This window comes from Echiichthys vipera, assembly GCF_963691815.1.
Source record: "Echiichthys vipera genome assembly, chromosome: 5".
NCBI lineage: Eukaryota > Metazoa > Chordata > Actinopteri > Perciformes > Trachinidae > Echiichthys > Echiichthys vipera.
In genome coordinates, this window is record NC_139830.1 from 9,835,179 (window position 1) to 9,855,850 (window position 20,672).

Consider the following 20,672-nt stretch of genomic DNA (forward strand, 5'->3'; position numbering starts at 1 on the left):
TAGTTGATACTGATATTATATTATTATATTATTTGTTTTTAAATGTAGACACAATAATAACATAAATAAAAAATGTTCAAAGACAATAAAACATTTTTTAAAAAAGGAATGAAGAATACCCAAAACGTATTAGATCTGCTAAACTAAACTAACAAATATGAAAAGTTAAAAAAAACGAACAAGAACGGGAAAAAAATAAAAAACAAAAAATTACAAAAAATATAATGTCGATATATATAATTCAGTTACAAATAAAAATAAATTATAAATAAATATGCAGTAAATGAAATGCCTATATATTCTAATAGTTCTTGTCGATTTATTATTTTTGGGTTTTGAATTTTCCATAGTAGTTGGGTGTTTTTGTTATTTATTATCTTATCATCAATTGATCTCAAATCTACCGATATCAATGCTGTGCTGCAGTTTGGTCAATAAGTCAATAATCAGTTAAAGCAATAAAACACGAAAAATGTCTCATAACTTTTATACAGTCTGTGATATAAACATTTATTTTCTTACATGTTCCAGAGTTATACACAATGGCAACAATGTAATTTTAAATGTAGACACAATAATAACGTTAATTAAAAATGTACGACGGTAAAACATTAAAAAAAGAAATGAAGAATAACGAAAAAAAAAACGTGTTGGATCTTCTAAACTAAGGCAAAAAAACCGAACAAGAACAGAAACAAAAAAAGAATAAATTAAAAACATTTTTTTGAAATGCTTGAATAATTTAATTATTCTTGCCAATTTATTATTTTTGAGTTGTGAGTTCTTCATAGTATTTCTTATTTTTGTCATTTATTATCTTCTTTATTATCTCAAATCTACCGATATCAATGCTGGGATACATGCTGTGCGGCGGTTTGGTAAATCGCGAACAAAAACACAATTTCCCACAATTCCCTGCTCCATTTCCGCATATACGGGTTGTCTAAGGGGCTCGTGCACGGGTAAACTTCCTTTCGCTCCGACATCTTGACGAGGAAACATGGTGAGGATAGTTATTACACGTTTGGACGAAACAAATCCCAAATGTTCCACGTTTTTGCAATTTATGTCGAGTGCTAATTATTCGGATTCAACGGCGATGCCCACGTGCTTCCTCAAACGGTCACAAGAGTCTGTGGATGAAGCGTTAAAGTTGTTAAATGTTACTAATGTAGCGGCCGGCTGGCTAGTTAGCTAGCTGGCTAGTTAGCTAGCTGGCTAATTCCACCATGCTTTCATGCTGCAGCGGTTACAGAAAAAGAGTCAAACAAAGCTGTTACTCATAATTCAGAATAAATGATAACTATATAAATGCTAAAAGTGAAGCTATTATGTATATGTCAATTGTCATAATGAGGTTAAACAATTATAATCTTGCAACGCTTTCCGAGGACGCAGACAAGGCCAGCCCATGCAAGCCAGCCCAGTTAATCTCAGGCTGCTGCCCTGTCCATCAGCAGGGCTCTTCCCCCTCAAATTACATTTCTGCAAAAACATAATTGAACTAAAATACATGGCAGTTAAAGCATATGTTTACATGTAGCCCCATCTGAGTGAGTCAGTGTGAAGGGTTACATCCTGACCTGTTGTCCTCTTGTTTTCAGCCTCCCAAGCAGGATAAGAAGAAGGACTCTGGGAAGTCCAAGAAGGACAAGGACCCAGTCAACAAGTCCGGAGGCAAGGCCAAGAAGAAGGTATGCAAGTGGTTTAATAATCATCCAGAATTTAGCTTTCACATGTGATGTGGCCGCTGATTTAACCTTTTCTAACTAAGTGATCTTTCCTAATGATAGAAACAATATTTCTGTGTAATTCTGAGCAGAAGTGGTCCAAGGGAAAAGTGAGGGACAAGCTCAACAACCTGGTCCTCTTCGACAAGGCAACCTACGAAAAGTTGTACAAAGAAGTCCCCAACTACAAGCTCATCACCCCCGCTGTTGTGTCTGAGAGGCTGAAGATCCGTGGCTCCCTGGCCAGGAACGCCCTCCAGGAGCTGCTCGCCAAAGGTGAACTTGCCAGCCCCTTAGCCATCAGTGGTACACGCCGGATCAGATGAAAGACCTGCATCCAACTCAAATATGAGTTTGGATTTAACACATTAGGAAAGTCTTGATCAGGGTTGTCTCGAATACCATAATCATTAGGCATTACTTGCAGCTGTCATCTGTGTTGATCTTAATTAAATCACCTGAAGACAGCTCCAGGCTAAGACATTGTGACCGTACAGACCTCTACACACATCAGTGCTCGGTTATAACGACTCAGATAGAAATGTCTCCGTTACTGTCTGAGATGGCATAAATGCTAGCAGGTGTACTTTGCTAAGAGCACAGACATTTTTTAAAGCATAACATTTTTTAACTGAGCAGCTAATAATGGTAGCGTGAGCAACATGTTAGCAGACTGAGGCTGTGCACCCTAACCCAGTCCAAGCTGAGAGAAATGCTACAGTAAAATGTAGTTAAGTCACTGAGCTGAAGTGGTTAACGCTGCGCTGCAACATGTCTTTCAGTTTAATTAAAGGTGTTTTTGAGGATTCTTGTATACTACCATTTTGAAGAGAGAAAAGAGTATATGAATTCCAAAAATGTAAACCAAATAGCTACTGAACACATGAATAGTTAAATATTTGGGTACAGTGATAGGCTGTTGTGTTAGTCCTCACCTCATGCTACACATTTTCTGGCTGTATGTACTGTTTTCAAGTCTCTGTGTCCAGGGAGGACTGACGTAATTTGCTTTAAGGTCCAACAAGGACAAGCAAAAAGACGTCTGCGTGTGTTTACAATAAATGCTTTATCACCTTGAAGAAGTAGGTCCAGGGAAAGTTGAATAGAAGTAAAGTCAAGAGCTGGGCTGAATGTTCCCTCCCTCATGAATTATAACAGAGGTGATTCTAACAGTAACAATAACATGTTTTGTTTATCTACAACATTGTGATGCAACATTAAGCTCATCCCATCAGTATGCCCCACAGTCATCGGCACTGCTGTATCCACGCCAAAGTGTTTTTGTGGCAGTTTCATCAGTTGTTGCCAAATGACAGTGATTTGCATGATCGATGTGCAGCGTGACACCCGCCAACATCACTAATCATAGCCGCAACATTGTTTTTGTCATTTCTTTAAAGTCCTCGACTCCCCTCTTCAAAATATTAAAAGTACAATTTGCCAGATGAAGCAAGAGATAAATGGCTTTTTCAAAGACGTTCACATATTTTTATCAAAAACTTTGTTTACTGTCTTTCTATATGAGACCCGCCACTTATAACAAAAGAACAGTTTGCTTCTTTTTAAGTAGGCACGTAAATAATTTGGATTACCCATTTCATTTCACTGACTGTGTCCCAGGCACTATTATCCACACAAGCTTTATTTCCATACAGGGTTGAAACATCTTTTAAAGCGTAAACAAGTGTTCACCAACTGCAGTTCTGTTAATGAATCTGTATTGTTCCCCACACAGAAATGCCACAGTAATGACATTTTAAACGCTCTCTGTAAATTACCAGTGCCAAAATGTATTTGTGCTTAAACTGCAGGAGTTCATTTTTCCGTCAACTCTAAAAGCTTAGGTTATACTGATTTGAGATGCAATGTCAACATAAACTGTTAAGCTCAAACTGATATTGCTTTGTTTATACAAATAAGAATTCAAATAACACAGAAGATGGGTTTTTCAAATCAACACATACAGACATTTGATGCTGTAATTCACTGATCAAGTGAGGTGTAGTGCAGGACAACTAAGCAACCAGGACAAGGACAATGGTTGTGTGGTTAAAAATCATAAAATGCTGATGGAACATTTTTTGTCTTCCAGGCATGATCAAACTGGTGTCCAAACACAGGGCACAGCTGATTTACACACGTAACACCAAGGGTGGAGATGAGGAGGAGGCAGCAGCAGCAGCAGCGAAGGCATAATCAGGTACATCAACAAACTATACGTCTTCATGAGTTTGATCATTTTCTTTATAGCTATATCCACTGATCTGCTGCCTTTTGTCTTTCAGGTTCTCCTGTGTTTCCTCTGTTGAGCTGTTTGTAATAAAAGATGAATAAAAAACTGTAAAGAAAAAAACACAGTGGTGTATTTGTTTACGGTTCATGCGTCAGTGACTGGATTACCTTGTGGTTTGGGTTGTTTAACCAGGTGTCTTGGTGGGGTTTTGGTCACAATTTTTGACTGTTGCGATGTTTAAAGTTACAGCCAGGCAATTACCCGACCCTGGACCAAAATATTAAACACTTGAGAAAATGAAAGCATCAGACTAAAGGCTACGATATAACATGCACTGCGCAGGTGGCACGTTTCCAACATTCTTGTCAGAACCGATCTTTGTATAAAAAATGGTGTCCATATTCAGGTCCCATGGATTTCACGTGGGTGCCCTCGTCTTCTCCAACCTGAAAAGCTGTGTCTGGTACAAATATGGTAATAATTCACACTTTTGCACTAGACAAAGGTGCTGGTCCCTGGTCTGGTGATTCACTTTCTTCTAGTTTGTTTTCCTGGATGAACAGTGCTGGGGTAAAGTCTGAAAACTGGCACGTGATCTGCTCCCCCTTCTATCGGCCCCAAATATTTTGCAAGGGCACCATCCGGAGTTTGGCCTCATAATTAGCCCCCCATCCCAGAATAAGTGGCATGGGCAGACCACACTCCAGCAGTGTGAGAGGTCTGGTTATGTGAGACTGTGCCTAATGCTCCATAAAGCTAGGAACAACTGTTCTAATGAGCAATTTTTTTTGTTGTTCTATGTACCCCCCCCCCCCCCGCGTTGTTTTGAAAAACAGGAGTGGGGGTGTTATTTGTATCGGATAGTGATATAAAACAAAGCAGGTGCTCCTGATGTACGTGTAGGCAAATGCTGTCCAAAAGAAAGGAAATTTGCTCCTCTAAAGATAAAAGCACAGTTAAAAGGGCTTTATTAATGTGGGCATATATGCATTGGTCTTGTTCTTAATCATCTACCTATGATAAAGGCTTTTAAACCTTTTAACAAAGCCGTTTTTTTATGTCGGCTAGAATCTATCCCCTCTTTTATGTGGACACTGAAAATTGAAGCTCTTAACTGGTTTGGAATATTTAGAAAATGCAAATGCACTGACATTATGTGGGTTCATTCAAAGCTCTCTGGCATCAGCCTGCTCATAACAGCACACCGGGGACGAGTGGTGTTCACACTCAGGAGCATGTGCAACTGGATGCATTCACACTAAGTGCATGTGTTGTGTTCAGTTACTATCAGCGTCCTCAGTAATAAAAGTCCTCAGTTCTGCTGCATGTACCCTGTACCTAGTGTTGTCATGCAATAAATTCGAAGGGACTGATCTCGTTTTCAGTGCGAGATGGAAGATTTCTAACCTGGTGCGAGAGATGGATCATTTATGTCTTTCATTTGTCTGTTGAAAGCCACAGGCGACAAAAGGTTATGAGATATTGATATGAAATGAAACCAACCCCGTTGTCTGATGTTTGCTCAGGGCATGAAAGACGCAGCTGAGTCTCGTGATGGATGCTGTCAGATGTCCCTTTGTCACTGCTCAGCACTACCTCGAGCAGCCACAGCAAAACAAACTGCAGGATGCATGCTACTGACAGACGCACCACCCATCAGCTCCTCCAGCATCTGCCTGTCATAACACAAACACATTACTGCCTGGTTTTTCAATGGAGGTGACTTCTCACGCTATCTCTCATGAGTGGCTTTTAAAACGGCCCAATTATGGCACCACTGCACTTTGTCTTTTTTCTGGGGTTTGGATGCATGGACGTGTCTGGTACATTCAAGTTAAAAGCTAACCTGTCAGTGTTTTATTTGTGGGTAAAGATTTTTGCGAAAATTCTCATTCATGTAATGGAACTGACATATAGACCTTTGAATCTGCCCACTCCACTGAATTGACTAAGTCAATAATTGAAAACATTTTAAAGGGCACATATTACGCTAATTTTCAAATTCATACATATGTTTACATACTTTAAGGTTCAAAAAACACAATATTTTTCTCATACTGTGTCTGAATAGATAACCGTGTTCACCCTCAGTCTGAAACGCTCCGTTCTAGCACCTGTCCAATGGTGAATATATTCTCATGTGCACACCTCCAGCTAGCAGTATTTAGGTAAAAAGGTGCTGAGTAAAACTTGGGGGCGTGGCCTGTTGACGCTAAAATGAGCCAGTCCAGGTCAGTCCAAAAGTGCCAAAGTTGTGGCTAGCTTCGGGACCGGGGGTCGTCTGGTTTCTCGGGTCCTATATTCCCCGGTGGCATAAGCCTATGTCCCCGCTGATTTAATTTAGTACCTTGTTAGGGTTAGAGGTTACGGTCGGGTAGAGTTAAAAAAACATTTTTTATGTTATGTTTTTTTATGTTCCCCAGTCACATACAAAGCGGGAAAGTATTAGCCGGGGAACATAGGTACGCTCCCTGGGGCGTTTCACGGGAGCGTGACCAGGGTCTTGAGGCGTTCTAGCATTTATTTAGAGAAAAACTGTAACTTCACACATACCATTAGCTATAACATTACTGCTGACTTCACACTAACCCTCACATACACACTGATTTATCATTACTTAAAGGAGCTTGCTACTTACATAATGCGTTTAAGTATAAAAACATCCTGAGTCAATTTTTCAGGAAATGTTCCCCCGTATTTTGATCGGGGGGGGGGGGGGTTAAAACACTGGGAGAAACCCTGAAGCTCTGACCACCGACTACTGGGCACCTTATTTTTCTTTCTTTCTTGAAAATGAACATGTTCTCAAAAGCAAAATTGATTTTCATTTATAAACATGCCTCTTTCACTGTCTGGAGGCTGTCGTCAGCCTCAGCAGCCAGCTGTCTGACATGGGGGGGGCTCATCAGCTGGTAAAGCTCACCTGGACCCTCAAGCTTTAAATGCTCGCCCCTGTGCTCACTCTCTCTTCCTACAGCTGACATCCAGCCTGGATTTGAGCCTGTTGTATTTTTGTTTTTGCACACAGGACACATCCATGCACTGCTGATCGACCCACTCCATTGTTTTGTGTTAACATTGGTTTAATAAATTGGTGGTTGTTGTTTTTTAAAGCGAGTCTCTTGCGTGGAGTAGCTCCATGTCACATTACCTGAGCTAATTTATGAAATTTAACAATTAATACCAACATTATTCCTCAATAAACCTTTTTAATGGAATTCCATTGCTAGGCAACAGCCTTGGTTTTTGTTAACTTCCTGTCAGATGATGTCATTCACAATAACTGCAACAGGAAATAAACTTGGACACATTTAGAATTTTTCTTTACAACTTTGAAAAGGTCTTTATTTTAGTAATATTGAAGGATGCCCTTGAGTTATTGACATTTGTTTAGTAAAGATACATATTTGCTCTGAAAAAGAGCTTTATTTTGGGATTGAAAACCATGCCTCTAAACAATTTCCCCTTTCAACAACTAACCATCACCCCCTCCTGTCTATTAATACTCTGTGTCTGCTGCCTGCCTCCTCTGACACTCTGACTTAATAACTGCCCTCTTCAAGGTCCGCCCCTCCCGCTGCCTGTCACCCGGCGGAGATCTACAAGACCAGCTTAACTTTATGTTGAGAGCCATGACTGAAGTCTCAAATTAGACTGGACTGCACCGAGGCTTGGGTTGGGCAGTTTAAGTGACTCACTGGTATGCATGTCAAACAACTGCCTCTGTTCATTAGTGTGTGTGTGTGTGTGTGTGTGTGTGTGTGTGTATGTGTGTGTGTGTGTGTGTGTGTGTGTGTGTGTGTGTGTGTGCGTGTGTGTGTGTGTGTGTGTGTGTGTGTGTGTGTGTGTGTGTGAAATAGAGAGAGAGAGAGTGACTGCATGTAACAACAATGCACATTTGCAATTTCATCCTAATGTTTTGTGAATGTGTGTTCACCCTTATGTCATGCAAGTCTGCATTTATGAATATTTGTTTATAGATTTATTAGTGTGCATGCCCTTCAGTACATTAGCGTAACCATTAGCTTCTCCCTGTCCGATCAGATCACTCTATTCTGCCTCATCGTCTTGTGTGTGTGTGTGTGTGTGTGTGTGTGTGTGTGTGTGTGCGTGCGCGTGTGTGTGTGTCTGTCTGTGATGGTTGATTCTCCCCCTCCTCCTCTCTGTGTCCGTCTCTCACACTGATGATATTTGAATGTCTGCAGGAAGGCTAAAAAGCCAGGGGGAGCCAGAGTGGGTATGCAGGGGAGTGGGAGCGCCGTCTCGTGGTGATCAGCCAGGGCACTTCCAGAGCTGGATTTATGGCACGCAGCTGTTGAGTGGCTGACAGACGTGTGAGGGACTGGAGCGCTGCTGCCTCTCAAGCTGCTCGAGCTCTGCTTACTGTTGCGTAGGAAATAGGACTGCTTCGCCTGAACACACAACGGTGAGTCCTCAGCCCTTTTCTTTCACACATTACTCTGTGGCATTTTGTTTCTTTTATAACTTCCTCTTCAGATAATGTTTTATATTAACAACCTTTGACCTACTGCACAATTTCTATAAATGTTCATTTCTTTGTGTATCTGTGTTGTGCTGTGATTTCTTTGTATTCCTTACAGAAGTAGTTTGGGGTTTGGAAAGAAGTGTTTCAGGTTTGCCAGCTGTCTGCAGTTTACCATACATGGCCAGCAATATTGGAATACAAAAATAACTTGAAAGAGCACCTCACTTTTGTTTTATGTGTTCGAACAAATACTCCGGCTTCCTATCATTATATAGTGTGTTTGTGTGTGTGTGTGTGTGTGTGTGTGTGTGTGTGTGTGTGTGTGTCTGTGTGTGTCTGTCCTGTGCTGCTTTTTTAAATTTAGTTCACAATGCCGTGTCCTATTTTTAGAAGTTAAGGCATCACAGGAGTGGAGACATGACGCCGGTTACTCACTTAGACACAGACAGAAACTTCAGCCCTGCGTTCAGCTTTTCAGTCACTCCACACGCCCGTGCTATAGCTGCTCCCAGCTACACAATTTGAGCTTTTCTAAAAAACTTTTTTTGGCGTTCAGTCAGGTCAAGCCCCCGGCTCAGAGGGAAGCCTGGATTCTCAATTACAGCCGGACCCTGTGGATTTTAGACGAGCAGTTATGTTGTCCGGCCCTTGCTCTCATTAGGTCAGAGACAGAGGGACAGAGCCAGGCAAGGATCATCTCTTGTTTAAGGTTAATCGAAAGGGTGCCCTAAGATAAATTGTCCTGCTGAACCAAATGCTCTTCATCTTTCGGAGGAAGGGACTGTGTTCGAGGTCTTAGTGCCTTTGAAACTTGAATTTAAGTTGTTTCTCTTGAGGTATAGGATCCATTTGTTTGAAAGTTTTATGAGATAGAGTCTCATTTAAAACAACTACTTTTCTATCACCAGGAAGCTTTAAAAAACAACCAAAAAAAGCCATGGAGTCCCATAAATTGAGCATTCCTGGCACTTGAGCAGCAAGACTGTTCGGCGAGTGTTTATTTGGGTTGCTATGGAGCAGTCTGGGGCTGAAGCACCGGCGGTAACACTGAAACTGGAGCTGGAAAGACGCCTTTAAAGAGCCAGCCTCAAAAAGCTGCTTCCTCCTCCCACCACTGCTGCTGAAGTACAGATGCCTCTTAATGTCTTCATTTAAAGTAATTAGACTAGGTTGGATCAAATTCATTAACATCATAATGAACAAATCCAGAGCTCTTCCAACCCTCTCTGCTCATTTGCCCAAAGTGCAGAGTCGGCCGATCAACATGTTAGCACGCAAATGATCTGTGGTTTGTTAATAGTGCGTGAATATTGGAATCAGTCAATTTAAAAGACACTGATTCATCTTAGGCCTCTTTTGACCCTCAATTGGAGAGCTCACTGGAACAAAAACATGGAAAGAATAAAACTAGCCGAGCAGTGCCATGTCGTAGCGTATACTCTCACTATGAGTTGCTGTTGCTGTGATTCAATTTGTCTTCATGACTCATTCTCACAAGTACGATTAATAAATATAAATGAGGTGAAATGCAGGGGGGGGGGGGGGGGGGGGAAATTTGCATTTCACATAACTTACTACTTATCAACCTTCAATCTCTCCCCTGAGGAAATGACACAGTCATTTTTTCCTCCTTTTCAGGCGAGATTCATTTGTTTGGTTGTGGAATAAGGGCTATTCATCACAGCAGGGCTTGCAGGCCATGTGACAGTTCCTGTGGAGAGGCAGGTTTGGCCATAGAAATATTCTCTGCCTTTTGTGCCGACACGTCTCCTCCCTGTGTTTACTGCAAACAGCAAGAAAGGATCTGTGGAGACTTTAGGGCTTATTATCAGCTCTTTTAAACATCTCCTGGACCTCGGTGAGCAGCGAGTGACTTTGCTATTATGCATCGCCCCTTGCTGTGAGGGTGGAATGATATTTACTTCATTATGTACAGAAAAACAACCTATTTGAGTTTATTTTTCACCTTTATTTATTATGAAGGGAGTTTCAATTGACAGCGATGCCTGTTTTGTTCAGGATCACAGTTTACGTATGCACTGTCCAGTACAACCACAGACTGAACAGACGACCTTTAGGCTGTCTCTACAGTATGTGACTGTCTCTCAGCCCTGTTCTGCTTGCATCACGTCGGAGTCACAGCGCGTTGACGTGCCCAGCCGAACATCTGTTAATGTCAAAAAAGAATTGTTTTTTGGTTTGAAAAGTGGCTCCTTAAACTTGATGGAAACGCCTTTACTGTGGCAGTAAGATGCAACATCTGTCCCTTATGTAAATCAGCCTGGCTACTGGAGTCTGTCAGCTTGAGAAAACAATTATCTTTATTCAGATAACTTCTCCTATAAAGTTTAGATGTGGCAGTGGTAAAGAATTGATGAAGATTCGGAGCAGTTTGGTGCTTGGAGAAAGCTGCAGTCTGCCTGGGTTTCTGCCTGTTCTCAGTGTTTTATTGACTCAATAATCTAAAACCAATGGCATTTTCTTCAGGCCTTGTCCTCGGTGAAAGCGGCTCTCTCTGCAGCACGTCTGGTTATTAATGCAGATTATTCAATAGAGTGACACGGCTCTCCCTTTTGCAGCCCTGTGAGGCGGTGCAGTCCTTGGCTCCGCTGTTCTCAAACACACACTACCCGTGTCGCTGTGAAATCTGTCCCAGAGGTTCCCTGTTGTCACATTGTCAGATGGTCCAAATGTGCTGACTGGGGGGCTCGCCCGCAGGTTCTGCAGTCCTGCAGTCGTGCAGTTGTAGCTCCGCTTGTCCTCCCGTGAGCTGCATACAGAAAACTACTGTTGGTGGCATAACTTGTAATACTTGCTGGAGTTCAGAATATGCTGACATTCATCTCCTTGGTTTTGTTTCAGTGGTAGCCTGCTGCTGTGTGGCCAGAAAGTACTGCCTCCGCTCTGCAATAACTGGCATTTTCCTTTCTGAAAAGCTGCTGGAAATTCCGTCAAGTTTTCCGTTGGCGCAATGAGCCAGATATCCACTGGGTCTGTGCGAGTTCTGGGCTCATGAATGATATACTGTCCACTGTGTGAACAAAGCATTGTGCAGAGGGGCAACTCGCCAGCGTGTATGTCTCAGACTAACATGTAAAGGCTTGAACTGAACATGGTGAGTTTAGATTTAGACGTGTTAAAGCTGCTTGTCAGAGATGGAAATCAACCTCATGACATGATTCAGAGAGCAAAAATCCACCCGAACCCTTAGGAAAGATCTGTTGGATTCATTATTCAAACCAACTTAAAAGTTACATTCATAGCAATAATGTGAATGGCTGCAGATGTATGAAACAGAAGGATAAATGTAAATGGCCTCTTCTGGAACTGGCAACTGCAGACGATTATACTTAAAGCGGCTGTGATCAATATTTCTCTATGAACGAAGAGTGAAAGAAGTTGCTTGTAGCGACGAACACAAATTACAACCCATCTTTGGAGTTCCCCCTCAGCTCTACGGAGATTTGTAGTAACTTTCGGCTCATATTTTTGTGTTTCCGCCCTGTAACATTAACGTCTTGGGTCACTCTCACTGCAACACTAGAAAATTCTAAAAACTTTCTGTGTTTAGCAGCTTTAGCTTAAGAGCCAGATATTTCCCAAAGTCAATGGAGACGAAATTATAGAGAGAATATTAGAAACATGCTCCAAATAAATGCTTATATTCTTCCATAACTACTGGAAGTGTAAATAACATAAATTGTATACTATGTGAATGTAGTCTCTAGTAGGTTCCTGAAGAACCGATGTTGCAGTGCATGGCGTCGCCAAACTCAAAGCTAATACGAAAATGGGCAAAGAGGTGGAGCGTAGGTGGAGCGTGGGCGGAGCTGAGGCGGGCTGAACCAAGTCTATGGTCTAGTGACAGTGACCAGTGACAGCACCCGCCTGTCACTCAGCCCTTAATATAATGTAACAGATGTCAGCTGGGATCGGCTCCAGCCCCCTGGAGGGGGCAAGGGGTTGCAGATGATGGATGGATGGAGTTATATAAAAATTCCCATCCTATACAGTCATGAACGGGGAAATTAGCCACAGAGACAAAAAACATTTTTTTGTAGCAGGCTGCAAACATTTGTATCTCGGCTGTGAAGTTGGGCTTTTTAACATGGCAGTCTATGGGGGTGTACTCGCGTTTGGAGCCAGCCTCCAGTGGCCATTCGAGGAACTGCAGTTTTCTAGCACTTCCACATTGGCTTCATTTTTTACCTGTTTTCTGACCCCTGACAAAAACTACACCGACTCTATGGCACATTATTTCCAATCTCACTGAACAGCAAAAGACCAACATGTCTGTGTGTGTTTTTTTCTTTCTTTTAAACATCTGTTTCTGTTGCTGTACCTACCTTTTGTGTGATGTGCCCAGCTAGCAGATGGTGCGGGAGCAGTATGTCACCACCAGCCAGGGCAGCAGCTCACCCAGGTCGGTGCCCGACCATGTCTACAAGATCGGCATCTATGGCTGGAGGAAGCGCTGCCTCTACCTCTTTGTCCTGCTGCTCATCATCATCCTGGTGGTCAACTTCGCCCTCACCATCTGGATCCTCAGGGTGATGTGGTTCAACACGGTACGCATGAATCACTGTGGCAGTTTGTTTTTTCATCTGGGATAGTTTTTGTTCTCATCTTTCCCCCTCCCGTCCTTTCACGCTTCTCTTTATATATTCAGTGTTATGTTAGTGATCAGTGTCACATCCTAACAATATTAGATTTGATTGTGTAGCCATCACACTGACCAATCAAGGAGTTTTGTCAATTTTCTCAAGACCAGATGGCAAAAAGTGATTTATGCAGGAGCAAAAAAAGGGACGTCTCACACACACACACGCATGCACACGCACGCACACACACACACACACACATAAATCATGTGGCTGTTTCTAAATTCCTAACCTTCCATATTTTGGATTCTTCTCTTGCAGATAAAGCTGTTCAGCTGATTTACAGTTACTTTTTGCCTGCAGGTTTGTGATTTTCCTGTTAAACCTGCCTTTCTGCATCCTTACCTGCATACTTGTGTGTCTTTGTTGTGGGTGTAGGAAGGGATGGGGCACCTACAAGTAAACTCAGATGGGGTCAAGCTGGAGGACGGCGAGTCAGAGTTTCTTTTCCCCGTCTACGCTCAGGAAGTCCACTCCAGAGAAGTAAGATAATCAGGAACACACATTTCTTGTTCTCTTTCCCACATTCTTCTTCACTCTGCTATTCCTCTTTCTCTCTCTCCCGCTCTTCTTTTTACTCGTTCTCGTACTTCTGTTTGCTCAGTTAAGTGGCCCCACATCCTGGTCATTATGGCATCTCATCGTTTACCAAACCGTTTGTGAGTTGGATATGTGCAGAGTACACATCCACTGAGCACCTAAATCTAATTTGTTACAGACACTGGAGCAGTTTTTTATCCAGCTGTAGTGAGTGAATTGCATATTTCTGACTGTACTTTCTTTGGGAGATGTCAGTGCAAACTGGATTTGGCAGTCCTACACAGTGCACATGGTGGTGTAGCGAGCTCCCCATTAACCTCAGGGATATTTGTGGTGGAAAGTAGTTTATGGCTTGCCTGCTTGCAGCAGATGGGAACACTTTGCTGCAGTTGTTTACATGTTATGGCTTTTCTTGCTCATAGCAGCATTTTCTTTTTAGCATTCTTCTTTATGGGTCTCATTAAAAAGGTAATGTATTCCTCATTTATGCTCGGATACTTTCTCTAATGTAGTCTATGGATGTCTAATGAGATTCAGGATTTAGTGAGCCGCCGCCTGGCCTTCCACATGAAAGTTTGTTCCTTAGATAATTTCTGTAAACAGGGCTCCCTTAAACCTGCAGAGGAACAGTGGGGATCCACGGCCAAGGCGGCCTCATTTAAACATTGTAGAAAAGCGCACTTTTTTGAGTTTGTTATGTTTTGCTCAATCACATCAGGTCAATCCTTGTGTCCAGTCTGACCGACATGAGATATTTGAAACCGACTTAACTAATTTAAGAGTGAACAAATTCCGTGATTACCAATATGGTGGCCGATAAGTTACTTTTTTTTGCGAAAATGGACCATTTCTATGAATTGTGTACCAATGTTGCACTGGTATGACTCTGCAAAGGGACTCAGAAAACTACTTTCTTAAACAAATAACTTTATCAAAGAATATTTATATATTTATTATATTTGATCAAATCTGTACCACTTTCTTAGAAGGCACCACTTATAAAGGGTGTATAAGCTCTACAGTAACTAGCAGCTTTATTACTGCTTAATTAATCACTTACCAATGACTCTTAGGTTGGTTATAAGCCATTCATGTACCTGAAGTTTTTATTATATCCGTGCATTTACTGACCATAATTCAAGCCATCATTTAATCTTCTTAACATTTCATGAAGTTACTCATTAAAAAGTGGTACCAAACAAACTCAAAGTCAGAGTCACAGCCATGCGAGCAGCTCTGTGAGACTGTACTTAGACACAGAACTGAATGCTTACAGCGGCATGCTAACATGCTGATGCTTAGCAGGTATAATGTTTACCATGTTCACCATCTTAAATGAGCTTGCTAGCATGCTTACATTTGCTATTAGCACTAAGAAAAAGAACATGTCATTAGTTTAGCAAGCATTTGGTCATAAACCAACTTTACCCAATATGAATCAAGTTGTGTAAATCTTAAGAAAATATTTCCATTTTCTAATTTCTATGTAGCATCAGTTGGATATACAGAGCATGGTAAAATGGCTTTTCTTTTTTTTTTCAGGACACTTCACTTCTAGTGCACTCATCGGAAAATGTTTCCCTTAATGCCCGCAATGAAAATGGTGACGTCACGGGGAGGATATCTGTGGGTAAGAGCCTGAAAGAGGACACACATGTACACACAGAGCACTCATGCATAACAAAGTACCCCATTGATGTATGAGGGCAATAGTAAAGTCATCCATGCACTTGTCCTGCAGCAATTTCTCATCCAACATTAACGGTGACAAGAAGCCATCTTTCCATTTATAATCTCTTCTATTTCCATTTAAAATCCATTAAATGCAACATTCCTCGCTCGACCATTTGCCTCTGGCTCATTCTATATCACACAGAGGGCCCGGGGCCTGTGGAGGATCATATTTGTGCTTCTTTTATGGCTCACCAACGGCTGCGTTGGGGTGTTTTATCATAATTAAAAGGCCAACAAATGACCCAACTAATTGCCGTGTTCCACAATGCCGTTATGTGTCCTTGATCATTAAGCAGTAAAAAGCATAGCCTGCATCCTCTCGGCCTCCTGTGAATAAAAAGTGAAATACTTGTTAGAGAAGATTACATGCTGGATCACAGTAGTAGGGGCTGAAGGGGTTTAAATATCTCTGACTGATCCACTTGCTTTAGGTTTGCCTCTCACAGGGCTGTGATCGTCTGTGTAGTAAAGGGTAAAGTCAAATAACCTCAGATATGTTACAGATACGTGGTAGTAAACTCACCTTTTTGCCCCTGCCTGTGAGGAGGTTGCGATTCAGTCTGTGACTAAGCACTGCAGATTTGAAAAGTATAACAGGAAGAGAAAGATTTGATTTTAATGAATGTTTTATTTCCACGCAATATTGCCAAACCCCTTCATGTTTTCTCTCTGCTGTTGTTTTTGTTGTTGCAGGTCCAAAAGAAGCTCAGGGAAACGCTCGAAATCTGCTCATTAACTCCCACAATGACAACATGCTGTTCACTGCAGATGGCGACCAGGCTGTGATTGGACCAGACAAACTACGAGTCACAGGTACACCAGTGGCTGCCACCTGCTGTTTCCTGCACACCTCTATCTGATTTGGAAAAAAAGAGATAATGTAACAGATGTGAACTCAACAGGAGCAATTTGGTTTGATGACGGATATCTGTGAAGCAATCCAACAACCGAGGATAAAGAACGATGCAATCATTTTCCTAATAATTTTTGTCATACAGATGAGTGCATGGATCTCTCTGAAGTGCCTCTACATGTAGATTAAATGTCAGGAGCTCACTTATCGACACCTGAGCATGCATTAATGCCATGTAGGTGAGATCCCTCACATTAAGATTCAAGAGCCAAAAGAAATATCACACCTTTGCACCACACAATATCTCATATTCCACAAGAAAAGAGGTTGAATGATATCAGGCTGAGCCGTCCCCCGTGATCCTTTCTGTCCTGCTTTCACTGGCCTCTTACTGTAGTGTCCAGCGTGTGTATCGATCGGGTTGTGGGTCATTGACCACACACACACACCGGCTGATTAATGTTGAAGGCAGTGTTAGCTGATAGCTTCATTATGCCCGAGGTCATTTTTGATCCATTGAGGGCACTTCACAAATTGAAGCAACGCTCAGTTAATACAAGGGCTTGCTAGCAGCTCTGTTAGACTGCACCTACGCACAGTGGTGCTTCGAACTAAATGCTAATGCCCCCGATGACAATGCTAACATGCTGACGTCAGTCAAGTATAAGGTTTAATCAGGGACTCATCAGTGAATATCTACCCTCTGGTGACCATGAATGTCTATAAATGTTGATGCTAATATATGTGATGCAGTTTCAGTCTGAACCAAAGTGGTGGACCAACAGTTCACCAACAAAAGAAATTCAATTTTGAGCTCAGATGCTGCAGAATCTAATGGCTCATTGGATGCTCATTTTATGTAGTTCCAAATCATTTTTGGCTTTATTTCAGTTTGTTTTGACTGCTAGTTGTGATTTGTGAATCACATAACCTGTGTACTTCAGCAGTGAAAGAAACAGCATGGTTCTTGTTATTACGTACACAATTATGGGATCAGTCTACACGTGTGAGTCAGACCCTCAGACTGCAGTAGATTCTGTAACACACCCTTGATTTAACCTCCCGAAGTATGTGTCGTTTTCTCCACCAGGTCCTGAAGGAGCACTGTTCCAGCATTCGGTGGAGGTGCCCCTGCTGAGATCTGAACTTTTGAAAGACCTGAGGTGAGCGTTTCAGCCATCTTGTCCGGGTCATATTACTGGACAATGCATTAGGCTACAAGTCATGTTGAAGTATAAGGAGAATATTCAGAGGATTCAGTCGATTGGGTCCTTGCAGTAAACAAATTGGGCATGACATGAAGAAATTCACGACACACTAGCGTGTAATTTCACTTTCAGCAAGTTATTAATGAGGTGCAATATGTCAAATGAACTAAAGAGGATCTTTTCAAGATTTTACAGAAGTAGTGTTAAATAAAAATAAAAGTGCAGACAAACAATATGGATGGAAGCTATACTTTACTCTTAATACCGAGCTATTTTGCTTTAGGTTGGAGTCTCCTACTCGCTCTCTCAGCATGGACGCGCCAAAAGGAGTTCACCTGAAAGCGCTGGCCGGCAACATTGAAGTTGCTTCCAACATGGATGTTATTCTGCAGTCTACTATAGGATTGGTAAGAAAAACATCTTAACGTCACTTCCTTAAGTCTTCTACACAGCAACTTGTACCAATTGTGTTTCTTTTCATTATCAAGGGAATATATAAAGTATGCTTTTGGCTTAACGCTTCTATAATCTCTTAAATCACAGCTGGGAGACAGTAGCTCAACATTCAATGGACAGATTTTGTCTAAAGTGTCTTAAAGATCACCCTCAGAGAACTCATTAAGCCAGTTCTACTTGAATTGGTTATAAAAAAGTAACATATCCCATGCTTGTGGTTGGAAAGACACTGATATTATACTCTTAATGCTGTATCTTTGGATTTGTCTGTAAGCTGTGAAGAGTTCATTACCTTTTGAACACACCTCACAAAACAGTTTTTTGGCTGGTGTTGTGAGGCTTTGTTCACAGACCTTTTTACCTTTTTGAATGCATTCACAGTAAAGCAGCAACATGGTTGAAGGGTACACCACATCCTCATCTCTCTTTTAGTTTTTAATGAACTTGTCCTGGATAATAAGTTATGAATGTTCATATTCTCTAGTTTTCAGTGTTTTTTTCTGCCATATGAATGTGGCCTTTGCATCACATTCTCTTTATGTCTTCCCTGTGGACCGGTGCACTGGTTAGACACTTGCTGGACATCTTTCTATCTCCCAGCATACTGTCAATATGTGTGTATATGCCCTCGCCTTAAGTGAAAGAATGAAGCAAAGTGATATTTCCCTGTGGATTCAGTGCAACTCTGTGGTCTCTCCTTGTATCGTCCTTGCTCTCCACGCTGTCTGCTGCGCAGCTGGTGCTGGATGCTGAGACGGTGCGCATGCCGAGCCTGCCCCTGAGCGGAGGAGGGGTTTCTGGAAATGCTCAGGGTCTCTATGAGGTCTGCGTCTGTCCCAGCGGCAAGCTCTTCCTGTCCAAGGCTGGGGTCACCTCCACTTGCAGCGAGAATCAGGAGTGCTAAAAAGACTCTGACAAGGTAATCGATTTTCCATCTCTCAGTAGATGCATCTTCTGGGAGGCAACGAGCACAACAGTTTATTTGAGTTTGTTTTATTTTTATACCACAGTGGGTCTAAGAGCTAAAATCCCACTGGCACATTAAGGCCTGTAAAAATACAAATGCCTGCTGGCGTACATGTCGGAGATGTCATGAAATGCTTCCTTTTAGTTGCAATAATAACCTTCTCACCATTCAGCTGAAACAAAGTGGCACTCAGTTCCAAATGTATCTGCATCAGAGCTTTGTCGAGATTTTTTTACACGGACAGTATCATGGCTGGGCAATGAGGAGCTGGTAACAGCTTACATCCTATGCAATATTATCTTGTGGTGCAATAAATAAATTGATACATTTCAAGGGTTTGGAATAAAAAAATAGAAGAATTATCTCAAATGCAAACAGAATGTTCACATATGCCTTTCCGGCTCCAAGCCCTTGGTATGTATTTTTTTTTGTCTTGGAGTTTAGCATGTTTGTATTTAATTGGGGGGAAATTAGAGTAATCCTGGTAATATTTTGTTATTGTCATTTTCAGATGGATTTTATTTCCAAATTCAGCAACACTAGGCAACAGACTGGTTTGTTGTTTTGTTTAAACGGCTTTATAGGGTTAACAGTAAAATGCCATGTGCTTACAGTACCCAGTACTATAAAGTGTTAGTAGTGTGGTGTCATGTGTTTGTTTGTTTGTTTGTTTTCAGTTTATAAGACTATGTTGGTTTGGCCTGTTATTTTTAAGCCCCAAGTAAGCATGCAATTATACATTAGTTTTTCTTGCAAGTGAGCTGGTCTGTTTGTTCAGTAGCCTCATTTACAGCCAAGGGTCTATGATAAAGTATTACCTTTGACCACTGCAACATGGAAGCCAAAATATTTCGATTAAAGGTACTGTTGTTGTGGGTAGTTTATGATCAGATCAGAGTGGAAAGATAATGCAAATATTGTTTTGTTTTGTTTTTTGTTTTGGGGTCAAATATGCCTTTATTATTTTTACACAATATGCATGACGGGTAATAAACATTTGTGTCCGTTGCAAGATCAAGATTCTCAGTTCACTGCATCAAAGGGCAATATTTTTGTAATAATTACATTGAGTTTAGCATCAGTTTATCTGCTGATCTGATTGTTTTTAGCATATCTCTTGGCGTTATCATTGTCAGTATTGATAAGTAGATCATTTGCAGTTCTCACATTATGTGGCATATTTTGATAAAGTGTGTAATGTGTATTTATTATTTTTTCTATGTTGAATAAACTTTGTGCTATTCTTCTATGTGTCTGTCAGAGCTATTCATTCTTGTATTTATGAAGACTGGCATCATGTTTTTTAATCAAATCTTATGAACAAAAAGGCACCGAGTGACTGGCATTCTCTTTATGTATTACTGTTCTGTCGTGCACTAAAGCTATAATGTGGAGATGGATACAGTTTTGATAATTTCCTAACCATGTTTATTGGCTCTCTGATGCGCTCTAGTGGAAAAGCTCCGCAGTAACACCTAGATGCACAAAACTGACCATATGACCATCGGCTCAAACCCTATGGATTTACACCAGCAAGCAAAGAGAGCGAACTTGCCCATCTTATTCAGTAGGTCCCAATGTGTATTTCTTGCGGCACATATTTGAGGCAATTGTTTCACTAATAAATTTAGCTCAGAATTCCATTTTTCTCAAAACCAAAGTTTGGTGAAGATTGTTCAGACTTCACAGAAATAATCAGATCACAGCAGAAAATCTGATTTTTCTTTTTTTAACGAGTGTGATTTTGCTCAGAGGAAAAAACTAAAATGGGTTGTTATACTTGCAAACTTCAGACAACACATGA

At 41.3% G+C, this 20,672-nt stretch overlaps 2 protein-coding genes across 3 annotated transcripts; both read left to right on the forward strand.

The window, feature by feature from the left end:
- Positions 1 to 947: 947 nt before the first annotated feature.
- Positions 948 to 4,083, forward strand: rps25 (ribosomal protein S25). The gene is made up of 5 exons (XM_083913460.1): positions 948 to 1,003; positions 1,605 to 1,694; positions 1,823 to 2,006; positions 3,823 to 3,930; positions 4,016 to 4,083. The coding sequence occupies exons 1-4, from the start codon at positions 1,001 to 1,003 to the stop codon at positions 3,924 to 3,926; spliced, it is 381 nt and encodes a 126-aa protein (XP_083769586.1). The 5' UTR covers positions 948 to 1,000; the 3' UTR covers positions 3,927 to 3,930; positions 4,016 to 4,083.
- A 4,182-nt stretch (positions 4,084 to 8,265) lies between these two features.
- On the forward strand, positions 8,266 to 20,117 carry sgcg (sarcoglycan, gamma). Of its 2 annotated transcripts, XM_083913458.1 has the most exons (9): positions 8,266 to 8,389; positions 12,816 to 13,017; positions 13,489 to 13,593; positions 15,193 to 15,280; positions 16,078 to 16,197; positions 17,328 to 17,400; positions 17,729 to 17,852; positions 18,638 to 18,820; positions 19,380 to 20,117. In XM_083913458.1, exons 2-8 carry the CDS (start codon positions 12,823 to 12,825, stop codon positions 18,803 to 18,805), a joined length of 873 nt encoding a protein of 290 aa, XP_083769584.1. In that variant the 5' UTR covers positions 8,266 to 8,389; positions 12,816 to 12,822; the 3' UTR covers positions 18,806 to 18,820; positions 19,380 to 20,117. The 2 variants fall into 2 exon arrangements, with proteins under 2 accessions (XP_083769584.1, XP_083769583.1); XM_083913457.1 differs by having other exon boundaries at positions 8,277 to 8,389; positions 18,638 to 20,117.
- The last annotated feature ends 555 nt before the right edge of the window (positions 20,118 to 20,672 follow it).